The 22865-nt window shown below is 50.3% G+C and overlaps 1 protein-coding gene across 1 annotated transcript; it reads left to right on the forward strand.

Moving 5' to 3' along the window:
• Window positions 1–648: 648 nt before the first annotated feature.
• LOC135822639 (uncharacterized) lies at window positions 649–22865 on the forward strand. Its single transcript, XM_065335447.1, has 8 exons — window positions 649–2190; window positions 4662–4731; window positions 6567–6614; window positions 7429–7478; window positions 16129–16512; window positions 18154–19224; window positions 20097–20284; window positions 22345–22865. Exons 1-8 carry the CDS (start codon window positions 960–962, stop codon window positions 22519–22521), a joined length of 3219 nt encoding a protein of 1072 aa, XP_065191519.1. The 5' UTR covers window positions 649–959; the 3' UTR covers window positions 22522–22865.

The raw sequence follows: 22865 nt of genomic DNA on the forward strand, positions 1-22865 counted from the left end.
CTGGAACGTGTTTCCCGTATGCACCCAAGCCAAGGAGATCACTCACAATCTTTGACGTTTGAGTTTACATGAACCATTCTGTGACTTGACTCGAGTCCTGTATGGCTGTATGAGGCTGTGTCAGTGTGAGCTGAGTGAGAGTGACTTCGACAACCGGACACGGACTACAGACTCAGTACACGACTTTTGCATGTACTTTCAGACCACAGAAGCTTGTCATTGAAATGGTAGACTCACGAGTGGATTCTGTCCACTGCCCGTCGTCAAGTGACGACGGGCAGTGGATTCTGTCCACTGCCCGTCGTCAAGTGACGACGGGCAGTGGATTCCGTCCACTGCCCGTCGTCACTTGACGACGGGCAGTGGAACTAGTTCCATCACCATTCATCAGGCAGGATCGCGCTTTCCAGCCCGCGTAATTTGATCTGTCATTGGTCGACTCCAAGGCAACAGTCATGTGACATACGGGAAACAGTCAGTCATGTAGTTCCCAGTGCAGTATGACTGTATGTAGGCATGCCGCATGGTGCTGGAAAAACTGCTCCCGAAAAACCGCTACAGTATTTTGTACAAGTCATGGTGGTAGTTGCAAACCACGATTACCATGATTACGAATGCTGACAACAGCGTCGTTGTTTACTATTAATTTTTAAATTATTATTATGAGTGATCCTTCAGCATCGACTATCGCGAAAGAGTTTGCAAGACACAGTCACTTGTCACTCCGCTGATTCCAGAGGCCGCTTCTTGAATCTTCTGCCTCCATTCCGTTGAAGCTACCCGACTAAAAAAACGTGCTACGGTGGACAGCCCCGGAGTGTGAGTACCAGCCCTCTACAAATGCAAGCCGCCCTGGTCGGATCACCAGATTATTCGGTTCTGTCCACAGTCCTCCCCTGCACAGGCGGTCGCGCTCTCCAGCACACCTGGTCCGCGCTACTGCCGCTAGCACTGGTGCTATGCAGGCGGCAACTGTATCTATGAGTACATGTAGATCTACCAGAAGCCACTTGTCAGGCTCAGGAGGGAACATTGGTGCGGGCGAGGAGGTCGGTGGACTCCGCGGTCCGGATGAGGAATTTGACACGCGAAAATGGATACCCCTGAATAATCGCGTGGGGCCTCACGGGGATGTCGTCCAGCTGCTGTCCTTCAAAACTGAGTGTTGCAAGAATCGCAAACCGCCCAGCTATGGAACTTGTTTCTTGGCGAAGAGTATCAGTGGAAGAGGGAGTAAGTCATCGTTTAACTTGTTCAATGAAGGAGAAAAGGGAGACGAGTACGTGTGTTTCTTCACCGTAGCTCATAACCTTTACTGTTACAAACATAGGTGCTACGCAGAGAAGATTGCCCTGGTGCACATGAAGCAGCCAGGCACCCTGGAGTGGACGGCTCGCACGAAACAAAAGGAAATACACCACGGCGACACTAAGAGTGGATTCTACCGCGTGCCGGAGGAGTTTAAAACGTTCACGACCCACGATGCCCAATGCCGTAGCGACTATGGATTGATAGTGCTACGTCGTGACAGCTTACTGGACGTGGATACACAGAACATCAGCCTTTGTCTGCCCGCGTCGCTCAGGCCGTGTTACCAGAACGGTGCGGTGTGCGGTTACCCACAGAATGTTTACCGGCGACCAGACATCCCCGGCTACGGTGAAGAGGACGGTGTGAGTGCCGGCGTTCCGGGACGGCCCGATGTGAAGCGATATTGCGTCACGGGTGCCCAGTACTGTTCAGCGGCGTGCTCAACGTCGGCACCCGCAGTTAAGATGAGCGACAAGCGCCTGCGTGATGCGGATTTCCGGAGGGTCGCGGAGCGGAACAGCAACGGGATATTCTCGTTCCCGCAAAACCACTTCGACCAGGAGCGTGAGGTGTTTCGGCCGTCACCCCAGACGAGTGAGTCGCTGTACCGCTACTACATAGAAGCATCCCCGGGTAACAGCGGGTCTCCAGTGTACGTGGACTTGAAAGATAGTAGCAGTGTGGAAGTGGTCGGTATACACAGGGGACCTTGGTGCTACAGGTTTAAGGAACGGATCGACATTGCTACAGACTGCAACATCGCTGTTCGCCTAACGGAGGCCGTGCTAGATAGAATGAGAGGCTGGCTAGATGAATACGTCACGGTCGGAGTTGACTGCGGAGAGGAGAGCGGCACTCCACTTGACAGCTGTGTAGACAGTAAGTGGACTGATTTACTGCTCAAAACTCACCTTTGGCTGGTTCTCAGTGTCAAGAAAAAGAACTGTAGATCGACTGCTACACGCTTACCTACTATTCTGGAGATATTTTAGTCTGAGGTATCATGACATGGGGGGGGGGGGGGTTGTTAAATTAATTTACTCTAATGTAGTATTCAGGGTTCGAGCCAAAGGAGGGTAAAGGGGGGAGGGTGCAGTGCCCCCCCCCCCCTTCTCTGATTGAGTGCAACCTCCCTCCCCCCCCCCCCCCCCCCCTGTAAAAATATGGCGCCCCTCCTCATTTGTCGATTATTGTGTACTTTCAGGCTATCCAACGAAAGTGCAGTCAATAGTCACTAAAAGATTTGTTAAGCCTTCTATACGGGCAATCACAGAACATGATTTCACTGGCCTGACCGCGGCAACAACTGCAAAGCAAAACAAAACAAAAAATGTAAATAAAAAGAAAATGAAACTTTACAATCTGCACACAATGACAACTCCATTTTTAAGATAGTCTCTGTTGATCAGTCGGTATCCATTACCCGTGTTAGCTAGTTGCCAACAAGGCGGGTAGTCACTAAAAGAGGGTTCGTAAAGGCACACTTGTCTGGGGTGAAGTTGGGGCCCGCCGGGTTCACCCCCATTTTACATGGAAAGATAATTTTGGAAAATGGAAAAATGGGTTACGGGGAAACTGTTTCCTCCCCCCCCCCCCCCTATTTTGACCTGGCTAGAACCCTTAGTATAATATGAGCCTCTTGATCCAAAAAGGAGGCTTACATGTATGTCATTTTGGAGCATTTTGAGTTGTCTATACCACGCATGACATTGCTGTACCTAATCAGATCACTCTGTAAAAACCCTACATGTAGGTCCAAAATCTTGATTTTCACTGAGTTATGGGTGTTTTCAATGGGCATTTATGCATCGCTAAATACGGAAAACTCAACTTTCAGATGCATTTTGTTCTCGATACTGCGCCAAACGACATAAGCCCCCTTTTCGGATCTAGAGCCGGGCTCATATACTCTTGGTACGTTCTGGAAGTACGATACTACAGAACAGCTACTACAGTGATGGCAACTGAAATCCGACCCCCTGGGCGGCGCGTTCACTTTCTAGCGGCCTCTACATGTATTTCGGGTCTTTGCGATGTGAGCGCACCGCTCAGGGGGTCGGATTTCAGTTGCCATCACTGTACTTGAGTACTATTCAGTTGTATTGTAGTACAATGTTCTTGCTCTTGATTACATCCCTGGTGATAGAGCTGAGTGTAGGTCTCTCACTCCTGATTTAGTTTTCTCTTGATAAGCGCCCCTATGACTATTTCGTGTTATGGGTTATACAATTCAGGCCCGGCGGAAGCAATTGTTGATTGGTCCGGCCATGCCCACAGAGCCGGGCCCACGCTTCGGTAAAAGGTTTTTCGCCAGCACAGCACTTGCCCACGTGTGACACAACACAACGTCTCTTTGCTCATCGTAGGTCAACCAAGATCATGTCTTGAAATATGACGCCTGATAAGAGCGCTTCACCACTGTCTTTTTCCCAAATTCTGCTGGAAGAAGCCATAACTGCTAAGCATGCACTGCGGCTATTAAAGCTGACCAAACAGCGAGACAAAATTGAAAAACTACTTCGTTCAGTAAAAGAATCTGAAGCACTCGGCGAAAAACCCTCAAGTACTACAAATTAATTACAATGTAGAATCCATCATGGCACGTGCTTTCAGGTCGCGCGACTCGCGCCACAGCTACAGGCCCACACTGTGCGCCACAGACCACAGCTAGTCCTCAAGCGCGTACGCGTACACGGCAAGATCAGAGCGAGATCGCAAGTACGCGTACATGTACAATCGATGATCACAACATGACGTTACTGCGTCCTAAAAAAATCGTTGGTGGCCGAAAAGTTGGTCCGGCCATGGCCGGACCGACCAGACCGGTTCCGCCGGCCCTGTACATGGAAACATTCATGCATTGCTTTCTCTCTCTCTCTCTCTCTCTCTCTCTCTCTCTCTCTCTTTCTCTCCCTCTCTTGCTCTCGCTCTTGCTCTCTCTCGCACATACACACGCAAACATTATTTCTCTCTCTCTCTCTCTCGCTCTCTATCTCTCTCTCTCTCACTCACTCTCTCTCTCTCTCTCCTCTCTCTCTCTCTCTCTCTCTCTCTCTCTCTCTCTCTCTCTCTCTCTCTCTCGCTCTCTCTCTCTCTCTCTCTCTCTCTCTCTCTCCCTCTCTCCCTCTCTCCTTCTCTCTCCCTCTCTCTCTCTCTCTCTCCCTCTCTCTCTCTCTCTCTCTCTCTCTCTCTCTCTCTCTCTCTCTCTCTCTCCTCACTCTCTCTCTCTCTCTCTCTCTCCTCACTCTCTCTCTCTCTCTCTCTCTCTCTCTCTCTCTCTCTCTCTCTCTCTCTCTCTCTCTCTCTCTCTCTCTCTCTCTCTCTCTCTCTCTCTCTCTCTCTAACGGCAGGTTTAGTGGATGATGATGATGATGTTGCTCCGCTCTTCCGTGTGGCTTCACACCTACCGCTGGCAATCAGGTAGGGTATTCCTTTACTCACAGTCTTATACCATAAAGTACCGCGAGAGCGCCCCACCAACTCGTCCTTTCATGTTTCATGGTCGTGCTGTGCAGGTGGTGTCTAATCTGAAGGTCATACGACACATACTCAAGTACCTTATACACTCACTGCACGCTGTGCAGTCAATTCGTACTCAGTTCACCTTTGAGCTCCACACAAAAACATGCTACCCGTGACCTTAGTACACTACGTTTTTCACGCCGTACAACCTTTGTTGCATTCTGCCATACGATTTCCTTTCCCTGGCTGTAAAATGATAGTTGAGCGCTCTCGCTAAACAGGACGCTCTTGTGGTACTTTACAGTACTGGGATCATGAGATTTAAGTCACTGTGAAACGTGTAATTTTAGCATGTTTAGGTGTATTAAAATTTCGGTGACAGGGACCTGACAGGTTTCAGGTGCAATGTAGAGTTAGGTGAGCAGCTTTCCCATCACATCCCGTGCATACTCACATACAGTGCATACTCACATACAGTGCATACTCACATACAGTGCATACTCACATACAGTGCATACTCCAGAGGCTTTTAGGTGGAATTTTTAATACACCGAAAACAACATGTTTTACAGTACCCAAAAGTCTGTTAGTTTCGCCTCGATCGGTCCAGGTTTAGGCGGGTTTCTTTCTACATGTACCACGTGATGGCGTCAGGAAGGGATTCTCTTTTGGCATGGACTTGAAGTTGCTGCCAGCTAATGCGAGTCGCGGCGTCAACCCTGACACCGTCAAAGTCTCCTGTACAGTTCTACTCTCCATATAACGTAATCTCTGGGACCACGCAAAAATTATGTTATATCGAGAGATATGTTATGTAGAAAACTGTGTTAAAAATGCAAGATGTACCTCAAAATGAAGGGTATTGCCAGGCGGATTCAACCGTGCAAACATATACACACTGTACCACCATCGACATCAGATACCATCAATGCCGCAGAATATATGCACAATATGACTAGACTGGCTATAGTGTTAGCTACGGCTACAGCTCGATTGCACTGCGCACGTGAATCTACGTTGTATCGAGAGTGCGCACGTCGGGGAGCGCGCCGTAGCGTGCGTTATGCCGAGGTTTACGTTATGTAGGATTATGTTGTGTAGAACAAAATTTGTATGGGAGTGATGCTGTTTCGGCGCGGGATTTGATTTTTTACGTACTAGCGAGGTTTATGTACAAGTGAGAGTTGTTATATCGAGAGCAGACCTGTACCATGCATGTCCGGCAATTGGACACATTCTCACACCCACTGAGACGCATTGCCACGAAAAAGTACCGTACTTTCCGGAGTGTAAGCCGCACTGCAGTATACCCCCCCCCCCCCCCCCCCCCAGACAAACAAACACACAGTTTTGGCTAGGAAACACAGACATCTATCCTATTATCACCGTTTATTTGATCATCGGAGTATAAGACGCACCCCCCCCCCCCCTTTTGGCGTGCATTTTGATTGTTCCAAGTGCGGCTTATACTCGGCAAAGCGCGGTACCCAATCCCCTGTACGGAAGTGGAGATAATTCTGTCAAAGTACTATCAACTGTGTATATGTTGGTATCGTGGACTCCGAGATCTGAGAAATTCCAAACATTGATCTTTGATCTTTGGCCCCCTTTTGTCCCAGGCTTCCCAGAGGAAGTTTCTCTGTAGTTTTTGCTGGCGAGAAGGCCCTGAATGTCTTTGACGGCCGGTATCCTTCAAATTTGATGAGATATCCGAGAATGATGGTCATTGCAGTGTGTTGAACTTGCTGTAATTTCTTCCTATTCCTGCTCAATTTTGATTTCTGATTTGACAGGCAGCATCCGAGTGCCCCCACTGTGGGTATCAAGAATGTCACCAGCGAAGTTAAGCGACAGGGCTGTTGGCGTTGGCATTTGCTCTCTCCCTTCACCGCTAGGAGTATGCATCTACATGCACTGTACCTGTAGTCTCTGAGGCATTGTCCATGGTAACGGACAAGCCGAGTCCTCCGAAGCCAGGACCTGTCGGAAGGCTACCTTCTTGCCAAAGCATTTGGAAGTTGGACTAGTTTCGGCTCCACAATCCAGTGTATCGTTACGACAGTCATAGCTTTCATGGCTGAGGTCGTTGGTGTGGCTGTTGGACCTGGGTTCCCGGTACCCAGTTGCCGAGACTGGTGGGTAAACTAATTCCAATTTCACTTCAAGGTGCCAGTGCATCTAGTGTCTGATTCTATCAAAACAGCGTGCTGTCTATCCTGGTTACCCCAGCAAGTGTAGGGTGTGCATAGGTATCTGTCTCGGCCGTCCGTTTCCGATGTGCTCCGTGTGGTGTAGACCAGGTGTGCATCGGGGGTTGATTCACATGGCTCCGCCAGTTGCCTGGATTAGACAGTTGTCTGGCACTAGTCTTGATCTGTTTCATTCAGAATCAGATCCGCTATCGTTGCTACATGTATAAGAGAAAATCTGTGGATGCACATCCAGTGTATTTGCAGATTTGCGTGCTTCTCTTGCGACGGGCATATACATGGTGGTACATGGTATGCGTGTGTGTGTGTGGGTGTGTATGTACATGTGTATGTGTGTGCCGCTGGGGTATGTGTGTTAGGCTTTCTATGTGTCTACCTGTGTGCTTTTATGTACACTAAGTCTTGTGTATTCTTGTGTGTGCATGCGCGTGCATGCGTGGTCTACAGTGAAGCAAACTGGTTCGGGCGCAGTGAATATAAACGTGCAAGGCGATAGTGAGTACTGTCTCTTACCTCCCCCCCCCCCCCTTCCTCCCCCCCCCCCCCCCCCATCACGTTTACAATGCCAATAGGCAACATGCATAGTGGTGGTTAGCCGGACATATGTGTACCTATACATGTACATGTACCTGTGGCGGCCAGCTGGCTGGTGAGGCACTAATTAACGCATACACGTAGCAAACAGGTCAGAACTGGGTGTATGGAGTACTGGGGGTGCATTGGTACGCTCGATACTGGAAAGAAATATTTTAGGTCCACAGAGAAAACAATGCGTCTCTACGGTGTACATGTAGTATGCAGTTGAGTCGCTGAAGTAACGAACAACATTGTGCAGGAGAATTGGTCCTTTATAGCCAAACGGTTCGTTTTAACAGAAATGTACTCACACCGTACAGACAACACGTCGCGACTGGCATGTGACCCATGGCTGTATGTGTTCACTTGCTTTTTCCTACGGCTCTACAATTCATGGCTCGTTACGAAGGGTCAAATCAGCATGGGTTCAAACAGGAACATGGGCAGTGATTCGCTGCATCACGAAATTTGCTATCTATGAGTTTGAGTTGTTTTCATTCGGCATATTCGAATCTGTGGGCATTTATCATGTAGAAATTGCTGACATTGACGCGGAAATGCGATTAAAGGGGAAGTTAAAGGGGAAGTTAAGGCAAAAATTAAAATTTCACCAGTTGTAGTCTTCGGGGTGCTGAGTCGAATGGTCTTGGTCCGAGAAAGCTGAGACGCTCCCTTCCTACTTGAATCCCAATCGAACTCGCGCACTTCCACCGAAACTGGCTGACTGCGCCCTACGAGATGGGGATTTGTATGCAAAATGTCACTAAAAGCGCCATTTCGTTCTTATAAAAGCACGGATGACCGCGATTGGCCCATATGTTGTAGTCTTTTGGACGCTGAGTCGACTGGTTTTGGTCCGAAAAGGCTGCGATGCAGCGTTCGCCCCTAATTCCCAATCGAACATGGTTGAACAAGCGGTCACGTGCTCCTGCGTACACCAGTCACCTGGTCACCGTGCCTGCAGGGTACAACTTACAGCCTGTTTTGACCTTTTTTGGGTGCAGTCCTGTCACTCGAGTTGAACCTTGGTGTGAAAGTTGTCGCCTGCTGGCGTGGTGACCAGGTGATTTTGGCACCCAGGAGCACGTGACCGCTTCTTCAACCATGTTCGATTGGGAATAAAGGAGGAACGCTGCATCGCAGCCTTTTCGGACCAAAACCAGTCGACTCAGCGTCCAAAAGACTACAACATATGGGCCAATCGCGGTCATCCGTGCTTTTATAAGAACGAAATGGCGCTTTTAGTGACATTTTGCATACAAATCCCCATGTAGTAGGGCGCAGTCACCCAGTTTCGGTGGAAGTGCGCGAGTTCGATTGGGATTCAAGTAGGAAGGGAGCGTCTCAGCTTTCTCGGACCAAGACCATTCGACTCAGCACCCCGAAGACTACAACTGGTGAAATTTTGATTTTTGCCTTAACTTCCCCTTTAAGGCAAAAATTAAGATTTCACCAGTTGTAGTCTTCGGGGTGCTGAGTCGAATGGTCGTGGTCCGAGGAAGCTGAGACGCTCCCTTCCTACTTGAATCCCAATCGAACTCGCGCACTTCCACCGAAACTGGGTGACTGCGCCCTACTAGATGGGGATTTGTATGCAAAATGTCACTAAAAGCGCCATTTCGTTCTTATAAAGCACGGATGACCGCGATTGGCCCATATGTTGTACTCTTTTGGACGCTGGGTCGACTGGTTTTGGTCCGAAAAGGCTGCGATGCAGCGTTCCTCCTTTATTCCCAATCGAACATGGTTGAACAAGCGGTCACGTGCTCCTGCGTACGCCAGTTGATGTATCATGCTAACTACTCATGTATTGCGCATGTACTTCAAGTTGTTATCACCCGCATAACGCGTATTGTTACGTTATACGCCTTGCTTCACGTGATTACGTCATGTCTCTATTGGACGCATGCACGCATCCATATTCTGGATTCATGTGTTCTTCTCCTTGCTCTTCTTCCTCACTTGAGAATGTAAATAATTAGTTTCTATTATCTTGTCACCAAACTAGTTCCTGTTGTCTAGTAGTAGTGGTGTGCATGAGAACATAACATGGCGCAGTGAAGTTTCGTACCTGTGTTTTTCTAGTTGCCCGTGGTGCATCCCGGTTGTGTTCGCACGAGGCCTGCAGGTCCAATTACATTTTATTTATTTCTCTAGTCGTGACCGTCTTCTGAAATGTCAGATGCAGCTGCACCAAGTGTGCCGAGCGCAGATATCGCTGCTCTTGCTGATCTCTTCAAAAAGCAGATGGAGGCAGCCAATGAGCGAGAGAAGCGTCTCGATGCAATTATCACTGGTCTTACTCAACAGAGTCAGCCTCGCTCGTCGCCAGCACCGCCAGCTCCAAAGCCTGTCGCGGCGGAGCGACCCATGCTGCTGTCCTCCGCGTCCCTGTCAGAGTTTGCTGCCTGGCAGGAACTGTGGGAAGACTTTTCTCGGTGCCAGCACCTGACAGCACAGTCAAGGGAAACCAGGGTATCTGCCATCCGTCAGTGCCTTGACGAAGACCTCAGACGTTTCATCAGGGAGGGCACCATTGTCATCGCGACCAATCCTGATGCGTGCGACGTCTTGGAGGCGGTCAAGCAGTTTCTTCGCCGACAAAGAAACCCGATACTTGACCGAATTGAATTTTATAAGCGCACGCAACAGAAAGGGGAATTGTTTGACGGGTTCCACACTTCCCTGAAGGAATTGTTTAACACGTGTGATTTTGTGGAACACGAGCTCTGTTCTGCCTGTTCGGCACGTGCCTGTTCTACGTGCAAAACTAATCTTGCACGGGTCCACGCGGACATGATGCGAGACCGCATTGTGATCGGTATCCTGGACGACACCACCCGTCACAAACTGTTGTCCACCTCCGACCTGACATTGGAGGCGACAGTCAAGGTGTGTCGTGCAGAAGAGGCAGCCACACAGACCAGCCACCACATCCCTACCGCCGGCCAAGTCAATGCTGCCAGGAAGTCGTCTTATCAGCGCGCGAAGTTAGCTTCACAGCCCCCAGTTGAGGCGAAGCACACTTCTGCTCGTGATAAGTGCCGCAACTGCGGACGCACAGCGCACACGAAATCGCCGTGTCCCGCGATCAACAAAGTGTGCCTTAACTGTAATGGAACGGGTCACTTCCGGGCAATGTGCCGCAGGCCTGCCAAGAAGCCGGACAAGTCGTCCAAGATCGCACACTTGCGACTCAACCGAGCATCTCTGTTGGACGACGCAACAGTTTCCGTTGCCACCCAGCTTGTGACCGAGCCAGAGCCCGTAGCTCTTAGTTGGCTCCCGGATACTGGTAGCGACGTTGATGCCATCGGCACTCAACACCTTGACCAGTTAGGCGGATTTGTCGAGAACCTGCTTGACGACATCGACGATGTTCGTACCGCAGATGGCGCCAGTCTCACCCCTGTTGGCAAGATTTCGGCGACTCTCAGTTGTGGACCAAACCAGCACACGTCCACCATTCATGTCTATGATGGTTTGACTGATGCCCTCCTATCCCGTTCATCCTTGCACGCCCTAGGATACTTGCCGTCCGGCTGGCCGAAGCAAATCGCAGCAGTCCAACAGGTAGTCCCATCGGTCGTTCCCGATGCACCTGCGGACAAGGTTGTGTCCAAAGCCACCGACTCAGAGACGATGAGAGCCGAACTCCTAGCTGAATTCGCTGACGTCTTTGATGACTCTGTGTTGAAGCCAATGCTTGGTGGACCTATGGAAATTAGAGTGCGAGCTGATGCTAAGCCTGTCGCTGCATATCATGCCTGCCAGATCCCGCATGCGTACCGTGACCAAGTGAAGTCCCAGCTGGATGACATGGTCCGGGATGCCATCATCGAGGAGGTCACCGAACCCAGTGCGTGGTGTCACCCAATTGTCATCGTGGACAAGAAGGGGACAAACGAGAAGAGGCTCACCGTTGATTTCAAAAAGCTCAACGACCAAGTCGAACGCCCTGCTCACCCCGCACCAAGCCCTCGTGACGCTGTATCCAGCGTTGGCAACGCAAGATATTTCACCAAGCTAGACGCCCGCCACGGCTATTGGCAAGTTCCTCTGAGCGAGGCCTCCCGTCCGTTGACCACGTTCATGACACCTTGGGGTCGGTACAGGTACCTACGCAACCCACAAGGATTGGTCTCTGCCGGAGACGAGTTTAATCGCCGCACCGACGCCGCGTTCGCTCATATCTCCCAGTTCCAGAAGGTCGTTGATGACTGCCTCGTCTACGATAATGACCTGAACACCCACCGATCTCACGTCCGGGATGTCCTGCTCTGCGCCCGGGAGAATGGCATTACTCTGAGCGCCAAGAAGTTTGTGTTCGGCATGCCAGCCGTGGAGTTCTGTGGTTACCGCATCAGTGCTGACGGCTGGACCGTCGATGATGCCAAGGTCAAAGCTATCAGCCAGTTTCCAGCTCCCAGCAACCGCACTGATCTCCGATCGTTTATGGGTCTTATCAACCAGTGTGGTGAGTTCACCCCGCACCTGTCTGAGCACGCCGCCCCGTTGCGCCCATTGCTCAAGACGTCCAACGAGTTTGTATGGGACTCAGTTCACACAGACGCAGTCAACGCTGCCAAGGCTGAGCTGTTGTCACCATCAACGCTGTCATTCTTCCAACGTGACCAGCCACTCCGCCTAGAGACCGATGCATCTGCTTTGCATGGCCTTGGCTACGTTCTGTGGCAGTTGCAAGATGGCAAGTGGCGCATTCTCCAGTGTGGCAGTCGATTTCTGTCGGATCCAGAATCCCGGTATGCTGTCATCGAACTGGAGCTCCTAGCTGTCGTCTGGGCGGTGAAGAAATGTTCTCTCTACCTCGCCGGTACATTGTTTGAGCTTGTCACCGACCACCGGCCCCTCACACCAATCATCAACTCGTACTCGCTCGATCAGATTGAGAATCCCCGGCTCCAACGCCTGGTCATGAAGCTTCGTCCATACCAGCTGCATGCCACTTGGCGTAAGGGTACTGACAACGCTTTCGCCGACGCGCTGTCCCGCAATCCAGTGGATGATCCTACCCCTGACGATGAGCTCGGTGAACACCCAGCCCTTCGTACTCCTGCCATACGCGCTTGCATTCGGAAAGACACCGAAGGCCAGATTGCCAATCTCCGGTTTGCCGAATTGCAAGAAGCCGCTCGAGCTGACTCGGATTATCAGGCACTCCTCACCACCGTCCGGAACGGATTTCCCGACGACAAACGCGACTTATGTCCTGCTGCCCAGCCGTATTGGACAGTCCGTCATCATCTTACAGTCGACCAGGACCTGGTACTGAAAGGTCCTCGCATTGTGGTCCCGCGTTCCCTCAGGCGTAGTGTGCTTGACGACTTGCATGCTGCTCATCAAGGTCTCAACCGTACCAAGGCTCGTGCTCGCCAGGTGGTGTATTGGCCCCAGCTGTCCAACGACATTGACAATATCGTTCGCAGCTGCGCTGAATGCCGTCACCACGCACCTTCCCAAGTGAAGGAACCGCTGCTGGCAACTGAGGATCGTTGTCCTGCCCTCCCGTTTGAGAGCACCAGCGCGGATCTGTTCGAATGCCAAGGCTACCAGTTCCTGGTATACGTGGACCGCAAGACCGGCTGGCCCTGTGTTGCCAAGATAGGACGCACCGCCACCTCCGCTGACGTAGTCCGTGCGTTCCGAGGCTGGTTCGCGGATCTCGGTGTCCCAGCTGTCCTGACGACTGATGGTGGTCCGCAGTTTACAGCGCAGCGTTTCTCCGCCTTCTGTCAGCGTTGGCAAGTCCGCCACGTCAGATCCAGTCCGCATTACCCACAATCGAATGGCCATGCGGAGGCGGCTGTCAAGGCCATCAAATCTCTCGTGTACAAGACCACCACCAACGGAGACATTAATGTCGACGCCTTCCGTCGTGGCTTATTGGAATGGCGTAACACTCCCCGTAGCTCCGGTCAGAGCCCAGCGCAGGCCCTGTTTGGCCGCCCCCTGTCGTCATTCGTGCTTGCCCACCGGACCAGTTTTGCCCCAGCGTGGCAAGAAACCGCTGACGAAATCGACAGTCGTGCCTCTGCCCAGTCTGAAGCAGCCAGTCAGCACTACAACCAGTCTGCCCGTTCTCTGCCTGCCCTCCACCTTGGTTGCCCTGTGGATCTACAAGATCCCCGCAGCAAGTTGTGGAACGCCCGCGGTACCATTGTCGCCATTGGGAGCCACCGCGACTACATGGTCAAGCTTCCCAGTGGCCGAATATACTGGCGAAACCGTCGCTTTCTTCGTCCTGTTGTCTTGCCCGTAGCACCTGCACAGCCGATGCCTGCTACCCCCATCACTCAGCCTGCCCCGCCAGTCCGGCGCAGTCAGCGAAACCGCCAACCCCCGTCTAGGCTGAATATTTCGAACACTCGTGGCCAAACTTATGATTAGCTGCCTGTGCGTCTTTCTGCCTCTTGTTGAGCTCAGCTATTTTCGTATTCAGTTATCTCTATCTGCTTTGCCGTCCTTTCTAGTTGGTATTAGATGCCTTGTTGTCATCTCAGAAGGGGCGTGAGATACATGTATGTAAATGTAATTGTTATATTTCTATCTCAGAAGGGACGTGATGTATCATGCTAACTACTCATGTATTGCGCATGTACTTCAAGTTGTTATCACCCGCATAACGCGTATTGTTACGTTATACGCCTTGCTTCACGTGATTACGTCATGTCTCTATTGGACGCATGCACGCATCCATATTCTGGATTCATGTGTTCTTCTCCTTGCTCTTCTTCCTCACTTGAGAATGTAAATAATTAGTTTCTATTATCTTGTCACCAAACTAGTTCCTGTTGTCTAGTAGTAGTGGTGTGCATGAGAACATAACACCAGTCACCTGGTTACCGTGCCTGCAGGGTACAACTTACTAGCCTGTTTGACCTTTTTTGGGTGCAGTCCTGTCACTCGAGTTGAACCTTGGTGTGAAAGTTGTCGCCTGCTGGCGTGGTGACCAGGTGATTTGGGCACCCAGGAGCACGTGACCGCTTGTTCACCCATGTTTGATTAGGAATAAAGGAGGAACGCTGCATCGCAGCCTTTTCGGACCAAAACCAATCGACTCAGCGTCCAAAAGACTACAACATATGGGCCAATCGCGGTCATCCGTGCTTTTATAAGAACGAAATGGCGCTTTTAGTGACATTTTGCATACAAATCCCCATGTAGTAGGGCGCAGTCACCCAGTTTCGGTGGAAGTGCGCGAGTTCGATTGGGATTCAAGTAGGAAGGGAGCGTCTCAGCTTCCTCGGACCACGACCATTCGACTCAGGACCCTGAAGACTACAACTGGTGAAATTTTAATTTTTGCCTTAACTTCCCCTTTAATAATAATTTGCTATCTATGAGTTTGCTATAAGTGGAGTCGATCGTACGTCACATGCATACCTACTTAAAAGTGACCTGGTCTTGTCCCCTTGTCTGGATCACGTGTGGGCACTGGAGACTTAGCATGTGCCATATCCTACATCCTGACTGGCCTCAGCCTTCACGACATTGTGGAACAGCATCCATGGTCATGTGACCCATGTACATGTAGCAGTGCCTGCTCTAGGATTTCAAACCACCCGGGTGCACGTGTACCTGGCACAACCATTGCCACCGGGTCAGAGCCAGGTGTGTTCGAGTGCAGCTACTGCATGTGCATCAGCCCATGAAATATGATCAGGGAGTCGTAAGTCACAACCGGGTCACGGGTGACCCCATGTTCTTTTTCCAAACGGGCCCAAGTAACCCCGAACGGGTTGCCGACCCGGCTGACCCGGCTCTGGAGCAGACACTGTGTAGAGTCATGCCTTTGTGAATACTGTAATGTGCTCTGTATCTCAGTACTGCCAAGGATACTGGCCAACATCCCAATGTACAATGTATATGTACATTGTGTGCTGAGAAAGCCCCACAGAGCCATCAATCAATCCATGGAAGTATTCCATCAAATCATCCACTCAACTCCTGAACTGCCACCGTCAAATTGTCCATATCAGTGTCAGCAAGAGTAGATAAACAAGAGTGTGGAGCTCCGTATCTCTTCTGCACAATCTGCAGATACCCCGGCCCACGGCGGAAATTTTTGTTGACGTCACCTATTTTCAGAGCAATTGCATTTTGACGCAGAGCAGTGTGAGAGCACGTGCTATGCGCCGACCTTGTGATGTAAAGTCCAGCCAAGTGCACGGGGCAAAACTTTCCAAAAGACTCGCAGCGTGTGCGTCGTAGGAAAGATTACGTCAACAAAACTTCCGCCATGGGCCAACCCAGGTGAGTTGCACACACTCTTGTTTATCTACTGTTGGTGTCAGCATTAGTAACAAACGTATTTACGTAATGCTCACGGTTTCTGAGGCCGAAAAATTGGTTGCCCTCAACTTCGAAAGTTTTGGGAGTAAAGAGACATCGTTATCAAAGATACATAACTGCATGTAATGCAGACGGGTTAAAATGTGAAACTCACATAATAATATATGATTCTCTCAACATTCTCACAGGGAAATTAGCCGATCTGCTCAAGCTCTGCCTACATTCCTTCCTTTCTGCACATTGCTGTGTGCCATAGGAAGTGCGGTCACAGTTGAATTTCTCACTGCGAAGACCACGACGAGCACTGCTGTTGGTAGCCAACCGGTGAGTGACGTGACGACAGCTATATCGTTGGATGGTGTTACAGTTCCAGCAAGCGATGAGGCACACTGCCCCATCAACAACGCTGCGATGTACCCGACGCAGGCAAGCACTCCCCGCACCGGTGCACCACAGCAACTGCGGCAGCAGCAACAACAACAGCGGCAGCAGCAGCGGCAGCAACGGCAGCAGGAACAGCGGCAGCAGCGGCAGCAGAAGCAGCAAAAACAACAGCAGCAACGGCAGCAGCAGCGAATCACTCCTCTGCAACAATCAACCATGTTGTCCAATCAGGCAGATGATATGCTGGAAAAAGCAGGTAGGCATTAAATGAATACAATGCCCCCCCCCCCCCACACACACACACACACTTACACACACACACACACACACACACACACACACACACACACACACACTCACACACACACACACACACACACCACCGCCACCACCACCACCACCACCACCACCACCACCACCACCATGCATGCGCACCACCACCACCACACACACACACTCGCCGCAGTGCTGCATAAGACCACCCGATTCTGCCCCATGTTGTACATTGTATTTGACACTGAGTCATATCAAACTAACAACGCCCTGGACCCCTACACCGTTTTTAGCAGTGAAGTTTGCAAAAAACTTGGTTACTACATACTACAATGCAGCATCCTTGCAGGAGCTTCCAAAGTACAAAATATCGTGATTTGAAGATGTAGTGATTCAAAGTTCATCTCGGCAATTTGTTGCGTTTCTTTTGAGGAAAAGGCGTATGCATACCATGCCGAGCTACCCAAATCTTTCAGTTCATTGCCTGACAATGGAAGTACTGAATTACAGACCGCGGAACTTGTCTATTGTCGACAGGTGCGTGGCCTGCATGGGGCATGGGGGGGGGGGGGCACGTGCACTCCATAAAACTGTCGACATACATGTAGGTTCAGCATACTCGTAATGACCATGAATGACATGAACCTGCCATTCTACACCACCTACACCGCTGGTGGCTGCCCGTGGAACCCGGTATGCACGCCTGGCCTTATAGCGTAGAACATAGAGTCCGAACATGTTCGCCTGCTTCAGTGCTGTTCCCAGCGTGTGAACAGCTCTGCACTTTTGCTTGCATCGCGCACTGCATTGTATGGGCAAGAACAGAGTCTACCTGTGTGTGTGTGTGTGTGTGTGTGTGTGTGTGTGTGTGTGTGTGTGTATGTGTGTGTGTGTGTGTGTGTACGTGTGTGTGTGTGTCCTTTGCTGTGATATTATTGTTTTAACTTTTACAAAGACCGAAGTTGGTTGTTCCAACTAGGAACACACGCTTCTTGCCGAACTTGACATTTGACTGACTCACGACTGCCATCCGGAGCACACGAGGAGAACGTCGCACCTTCCACTCGGCAAACCTGCAAGAAAGCACCACTCCCTGCTCAATACACAGTGTTTCGGGGAATTCACCCCTCATCAGTTGAGCTTGAGTAGGCTGAGGAAGATTGTGCCTGAAAAGCACCACTTATATAGTGCTCTCCAGGCCAAACCATCACCATGACTTCATGACTATTACCGCCGAAGTCGCAACTTCTAAGTTCCTTTTACAAAGACCGTTGTTAACACTATGCCATAATGAAGAAATGCGGCAGAAGAGGCATACCGACATGAACCGTGCATGACCAGGGGCGTATCTGGTCCCCCTTTGAGGGGGGGGGGTGGTACACAGCCGCATATGTGTAGGATGGCTGGTGCATGTCATTCATGGTCATTATGTGCATGCTGAACCTGGGTCGAAAGTTTTAGGGAGTGCACGTTCAGTTGCTGCCACTGTGATATACAGAATGTGTAATGCGTACTTGACATGGACATGGCTTTTGCAAAGAGGTGTCCACCGTAGGGAAAACAAGTTCTACTAGTTCTGTACCCTCTATGTGTCTTCTCCGGCAATCATGCCACATCTTTCCAGCGCGAAACACGAGCGTTTCAACGTGTCAGCCTCCCAGTGGTCCATCACCGCCACAAGACATGTCTCAAGTTCAACATGACTTTGGTCCATCACCGGTACCAGACATGTCCCCTGTACAACAGCCCAGTGGTCCATCACCGCTATCAGACATGTCCCCTGTACAACAGCCCAGTGGTCCATCACCGCTACCAGACATGTCCCCTGTACAACAGCCCAGTGGTCCATCACCGCTACCAGACATGTCCCCTGTACAACAGCTCAGTGGTCCCTCACCGGTACCAGACACGCCCCGTGTACAACAGCCCAGTGGTCCATCACCGCTACCAGGCATGTCTCCTGTACAAAATCACGTTGGTCCATCACCAGTACCAAACACATCCTCTGTACAACATCACAGCGGTCCATCACCGCTACCAGACACATCCTCTGTACAACAGCTCAGTGGTCCCTCACCGGTACCAGACACGTCCCCTCTACAACAGTTCAGTGATCCAAAGCATCTACCAAGTATGGATCCGGTACAGCAGCAACAGCAGGGCACTTCACCTCAGCACCAGGGCACTGTACCTCAGCAGCAGTATTCCACACCACGGCAAATGGACACGCATACACCAGTGCCGCAAGAGGGTGCATTCACATTGCCGCAGCAACAGGTTGTGGGTGTGTCACGGCAGCACATGGGTATGTGTGCATTGCCACAGCAGCCGATTGTGGATGCGTCACGACAACACATGGGCATGGTTGCGTTGCCACAGCAACCAGTTGTGGATGCGTCACGACAACACATGGGCGTGTGTGCGTTGCCACAGCAACCAGTTGTGGATGCGTCACGACAACACATGGGCATGTGTGCGTTGCCACAGCAACCGATTGTGGATGCGTCACGACAACACATGGGCATGTGTGCGTTGCCACAGCAACCAGTTGTGGATGCGTCACGACAACACATGGGCATGTGTGCGTTGCCACAGCAACACGGTGTGTACATGTTACCACAGCAACTGGGCGCGCTAGCACAAGAACAGAGAACAACACCATGGCAACAGAGTGCTCCTATCCCGCAACAACTAGGTAAGGGTGAAAACACATGATGTGTGTGGGTAATGGGCATAGATCATTGGGTTAATGGAGAGGTGCGTTTGGTTTCCGACCGGTGAGGGCTGGACAAGTGTGTGGAGGGGTAATCTGTTTTATTCATTTATAGTACATTCGTGGCACTCAAGATCCTTTGACGCTTGACATGTGCAAAAATCTCCGAATTCTTCTTTGACCCGTTCTTTGATTATACAGTACCAGTTTCTTCGACTTCTGTTTTCTTCTTCACCGAGAAGCTAGAGAATATAAGAACGCACCCTAAGTTAGCCAGCATGCCATCTAACCTTAACAACACTGAGTGACCACGTTGCTCCGTGAGGATTTGTCATCGTATATTTGCAACACTTTATTGACGCAAGCACTAGGTCTCAGGGTTGGATCCGTACAAGAAACGTGTCTCCAGTCAGAAAATGAAAATGAAGGAGCGGTACTGTCTGCAGAACGAGTATTTAACTCGGACTATCGCTACATCACTATGTACAATGTGTACATGCGTGCCCGTGTGTATGTGCATGTGTGTGCGCGCGTGTGTGTGTGTGTGTGTGTGTGTGTGTGTGTGTGTGTGTGTGTGTGTGTGTGTGTGTGTGTGTGCGCGCGTGTGTGTGTGTGTGTGTGTGTGTGTGTGTGTATGTGCATGTGTGTGCGCGCGTGTGTGTGTGTGTGTGTGTATGTGCATGTGTGTGCGCGCGCGTGTGTGTGTGTGTGTGTGTGTGTGTGTGTATGTGCATGTGTGTGCGCGCGTGTGTGTGTGTGTGTGTGTGTGCGCGTGTGCGTGCATGTGTGTGTGTGTGTGCGTGTGCGCGCGTGTGTGTGCATGTGTGTGTGTGTGTATGTGTGCGTGTGTGTAGTTATGATGGCAGGCCTGTACACTGACGTTGATCCAGAACAGTGGGTGAACTTCAGAACTCTGTCGGCCAAAGAGAGGACAAGCCTCTATAACTATCTTCACTATTACCTGGCTAAAAGTCCCAAGATGGTGTACACTCTTGCTATCTATCTACTGGACGGTTGCACAGACGTACCGGACCCGGAAGCGGTAAGTGATCTAGTGACAACTACAGTCAACTTCGTTAATAACGACTGCGGATATAACAATTTGCGAATAACGACAGAATGTCCATGCCCAGAGCACGAGGTCAAAATCACTGCTTGAGTAACGACTTTCTGGGCTTTTGACAGCTATTTCAAGTGCCTGTCATGCAGAAGTACCAGAACCCATGGTGATGGATAATGGCACACATGCAAGAAGATGCAGGCAAGGGGGGGGGGGTGCTTTTTCTTTCTTTTTTTATTTTGCTTCAAAATAGTTGGAGCGATCAGCACAAATACATGTAGTTATGCATGATTGTACAGCAATCATCACACATACATGTACATGTCCCTGTAAAGGGCTCCAAAAGGCTTATTTTTTCTGATGCCCCGCCGAGTGTCGTTATTCGCAAAGTTGACTGTATGTGCTGTAATGTTATGTGTGATGACATCATTATGCTCCCAAGCGTCAGCAATATCGTTAGGTTGAGCACTCTTACCTTAGCGCGAACCCTTGCCGCTCGCCTTGTGCAACGCTCACTGCTCTTGGATCATTTCGAGCACTCTTGGCGGGGTTTGCAGCTCTTTATAAAAATGCTTTGCTTCACGGAAACGTATTTCATTGCGAAGAGCTGCACTTCGGTCCTCTGAGCTGTGCTGATGAGCTCTAACAGAGCGAAACAGTTGCTGTCCACAGACTTGAGTGTGTGATGACATCATAAAATGTTTTCTCCATTCACAGGATGACATCATAATGATTTTCTGCACATTCACATGGTGACACCATGGCATATCGTATTTCCCCGATTATAAGGCGCACTCGATTATAAGTCGCAACCACACTTTGAGGCCTGAGCCATACCGGTATTGTTTCTATACATGCATAGAAGTAGGATGTCACACTCGATTGTAAGTCGCACCCCCGTCCTTGCCCTTGCAGGTTTAGTGTAAAAAAAAAAGGTGTGTTTTATATTCGGGGGAGTACGGTGATACTCTTCTGCCTTCGCATGTGCCTCGTGCTGTCGTAGTGCATATGATCTCCTGACTTCCTTCCCGTCTCTTTACCAGTCAACAAGTGCATCATGAGCATGTACGTGTACTCTCTACACTCGGGCAGCATGACTGTACTCTCTGTACTCTGGCAGCATGACTGTGTGCAATGTTGATGTGCATGCCTGACGGCTAAACAACAGACATAAGGCTATAGTGCATTCGCAAAGTCCGGGCCCCTGATACACTAAAACTACATCGTCCTGAGAGTTGTACGTGCACCATCTTGACGAACTCTCCATGATGGCCCAGGATCGAGCAGCTTGGAGAGGCTGTATTCACACGGCGTAGCACGTGTGCGGGCGATCTCTAGCGCTAGCTGAGGAACAGCAGCGGAACCATGTGTTGTCAAAGCATATTGCATGCGATCTGTCAAATATCTGTCTGAAAAATGCACTGTGAAAAGCCTATTGGGCCCAGATTTGGCGAATGCATTATAATAGCTTGCAAGCGTAGCATAAACGCCATGTGAGTGGAAACTTGTTCCCCAGTCCTGGATATCCCTAGCAATGGCCTGGACTGGTGATAATACCAATGGTCCATGTTATGTATTTATCTCCCTATTTCTACAGCTTTGTAGGCAGTCAGTCAACAATCAATCCCCATGGTGCCTTTCCTACATGCATTCTCCCTTTCGCCTCGGTCTCTCTCTCTCTCTCTCCCCCCCCCCCCTCTCTCCTTCTCTCTTTCTTTCTTTCCTTCATTCTTTCGTTCTCTATGACATAGAGAAATACTTGTCTCTCTCTCTCTCATTTTCTGCCTTTATCTACAAGTATAATCTTTCTATCTACTTCGAAGTACTAAATCTGCGAACAGAACTGCTTCGTCCTTTGTGGACTCGTCAGTGCAGCGGAGAGAAAATGAGGCTGAACCTGATAGCTATGAAAAAATCCATCTATCTATTATCTATAGGAAAGAAAAGTACCAAGGAACTACAAAACCAAGTCTATCTATTATCTATCTATCGATCGGTCTGTCATCTGTCTGTCTGTCATCTGTCTGGCTCGGCTGCTACAGGCGATCAACAACAACGCAGGCCAAGAAAAGAAGAATTTTGACTTGTTTGACGCCATGATGGACCTGTGGCTCGAAAAGATGACTGATGTCAGTGGCAAGGTTCTCCATGAAGCTGTGGCCACGGGACTGGGCAGGGGAATAGCTGCGAGCATCAAGGGCAAACTGCAGGGTGACTAATGATTTCAACAGCAGGTACAACGCTGCCGTGAAGTCATCAGCGCAAAGCTCCCCGCTGTTGATCGCACTTGGTGACGTTGCTGATTAGAAAACGATTCCCTGCTGTCGCAATTTCACCATGATCGGTCATGTCAGTGTCACGCAGTTGCTCGACAACGGTCGGCAGCTACCATTGAGCATTGAGCATGCTGTAGTGAGCTCTACGCCGGCCTGCCACAGAAGGCAAAAGAGCAGAGTGAACTATACAACCATGTACTCAATCTGCGGACAGAACTGTTTCGTCCTTTGTGGACTCCTCGGCGCGCCACAGAGAAAATGAGGCCGAACCTGAGGCCGAACAGTCA

The sequence above is a fragment of the Sycon ciliatum genome, chromosome 8 (assembly GCF_964019385.1).
Source record: "Sycon ciliatum chromosome 8, ocSycCili1.1, whole genome shotgun sequence".
NCBI classification, from domain to species: Eukaryota; Metazoa; Porifera; class Calcarea; order Leucosolenida; family Sycettidae; genus Sycon; species Sycon ciliatum.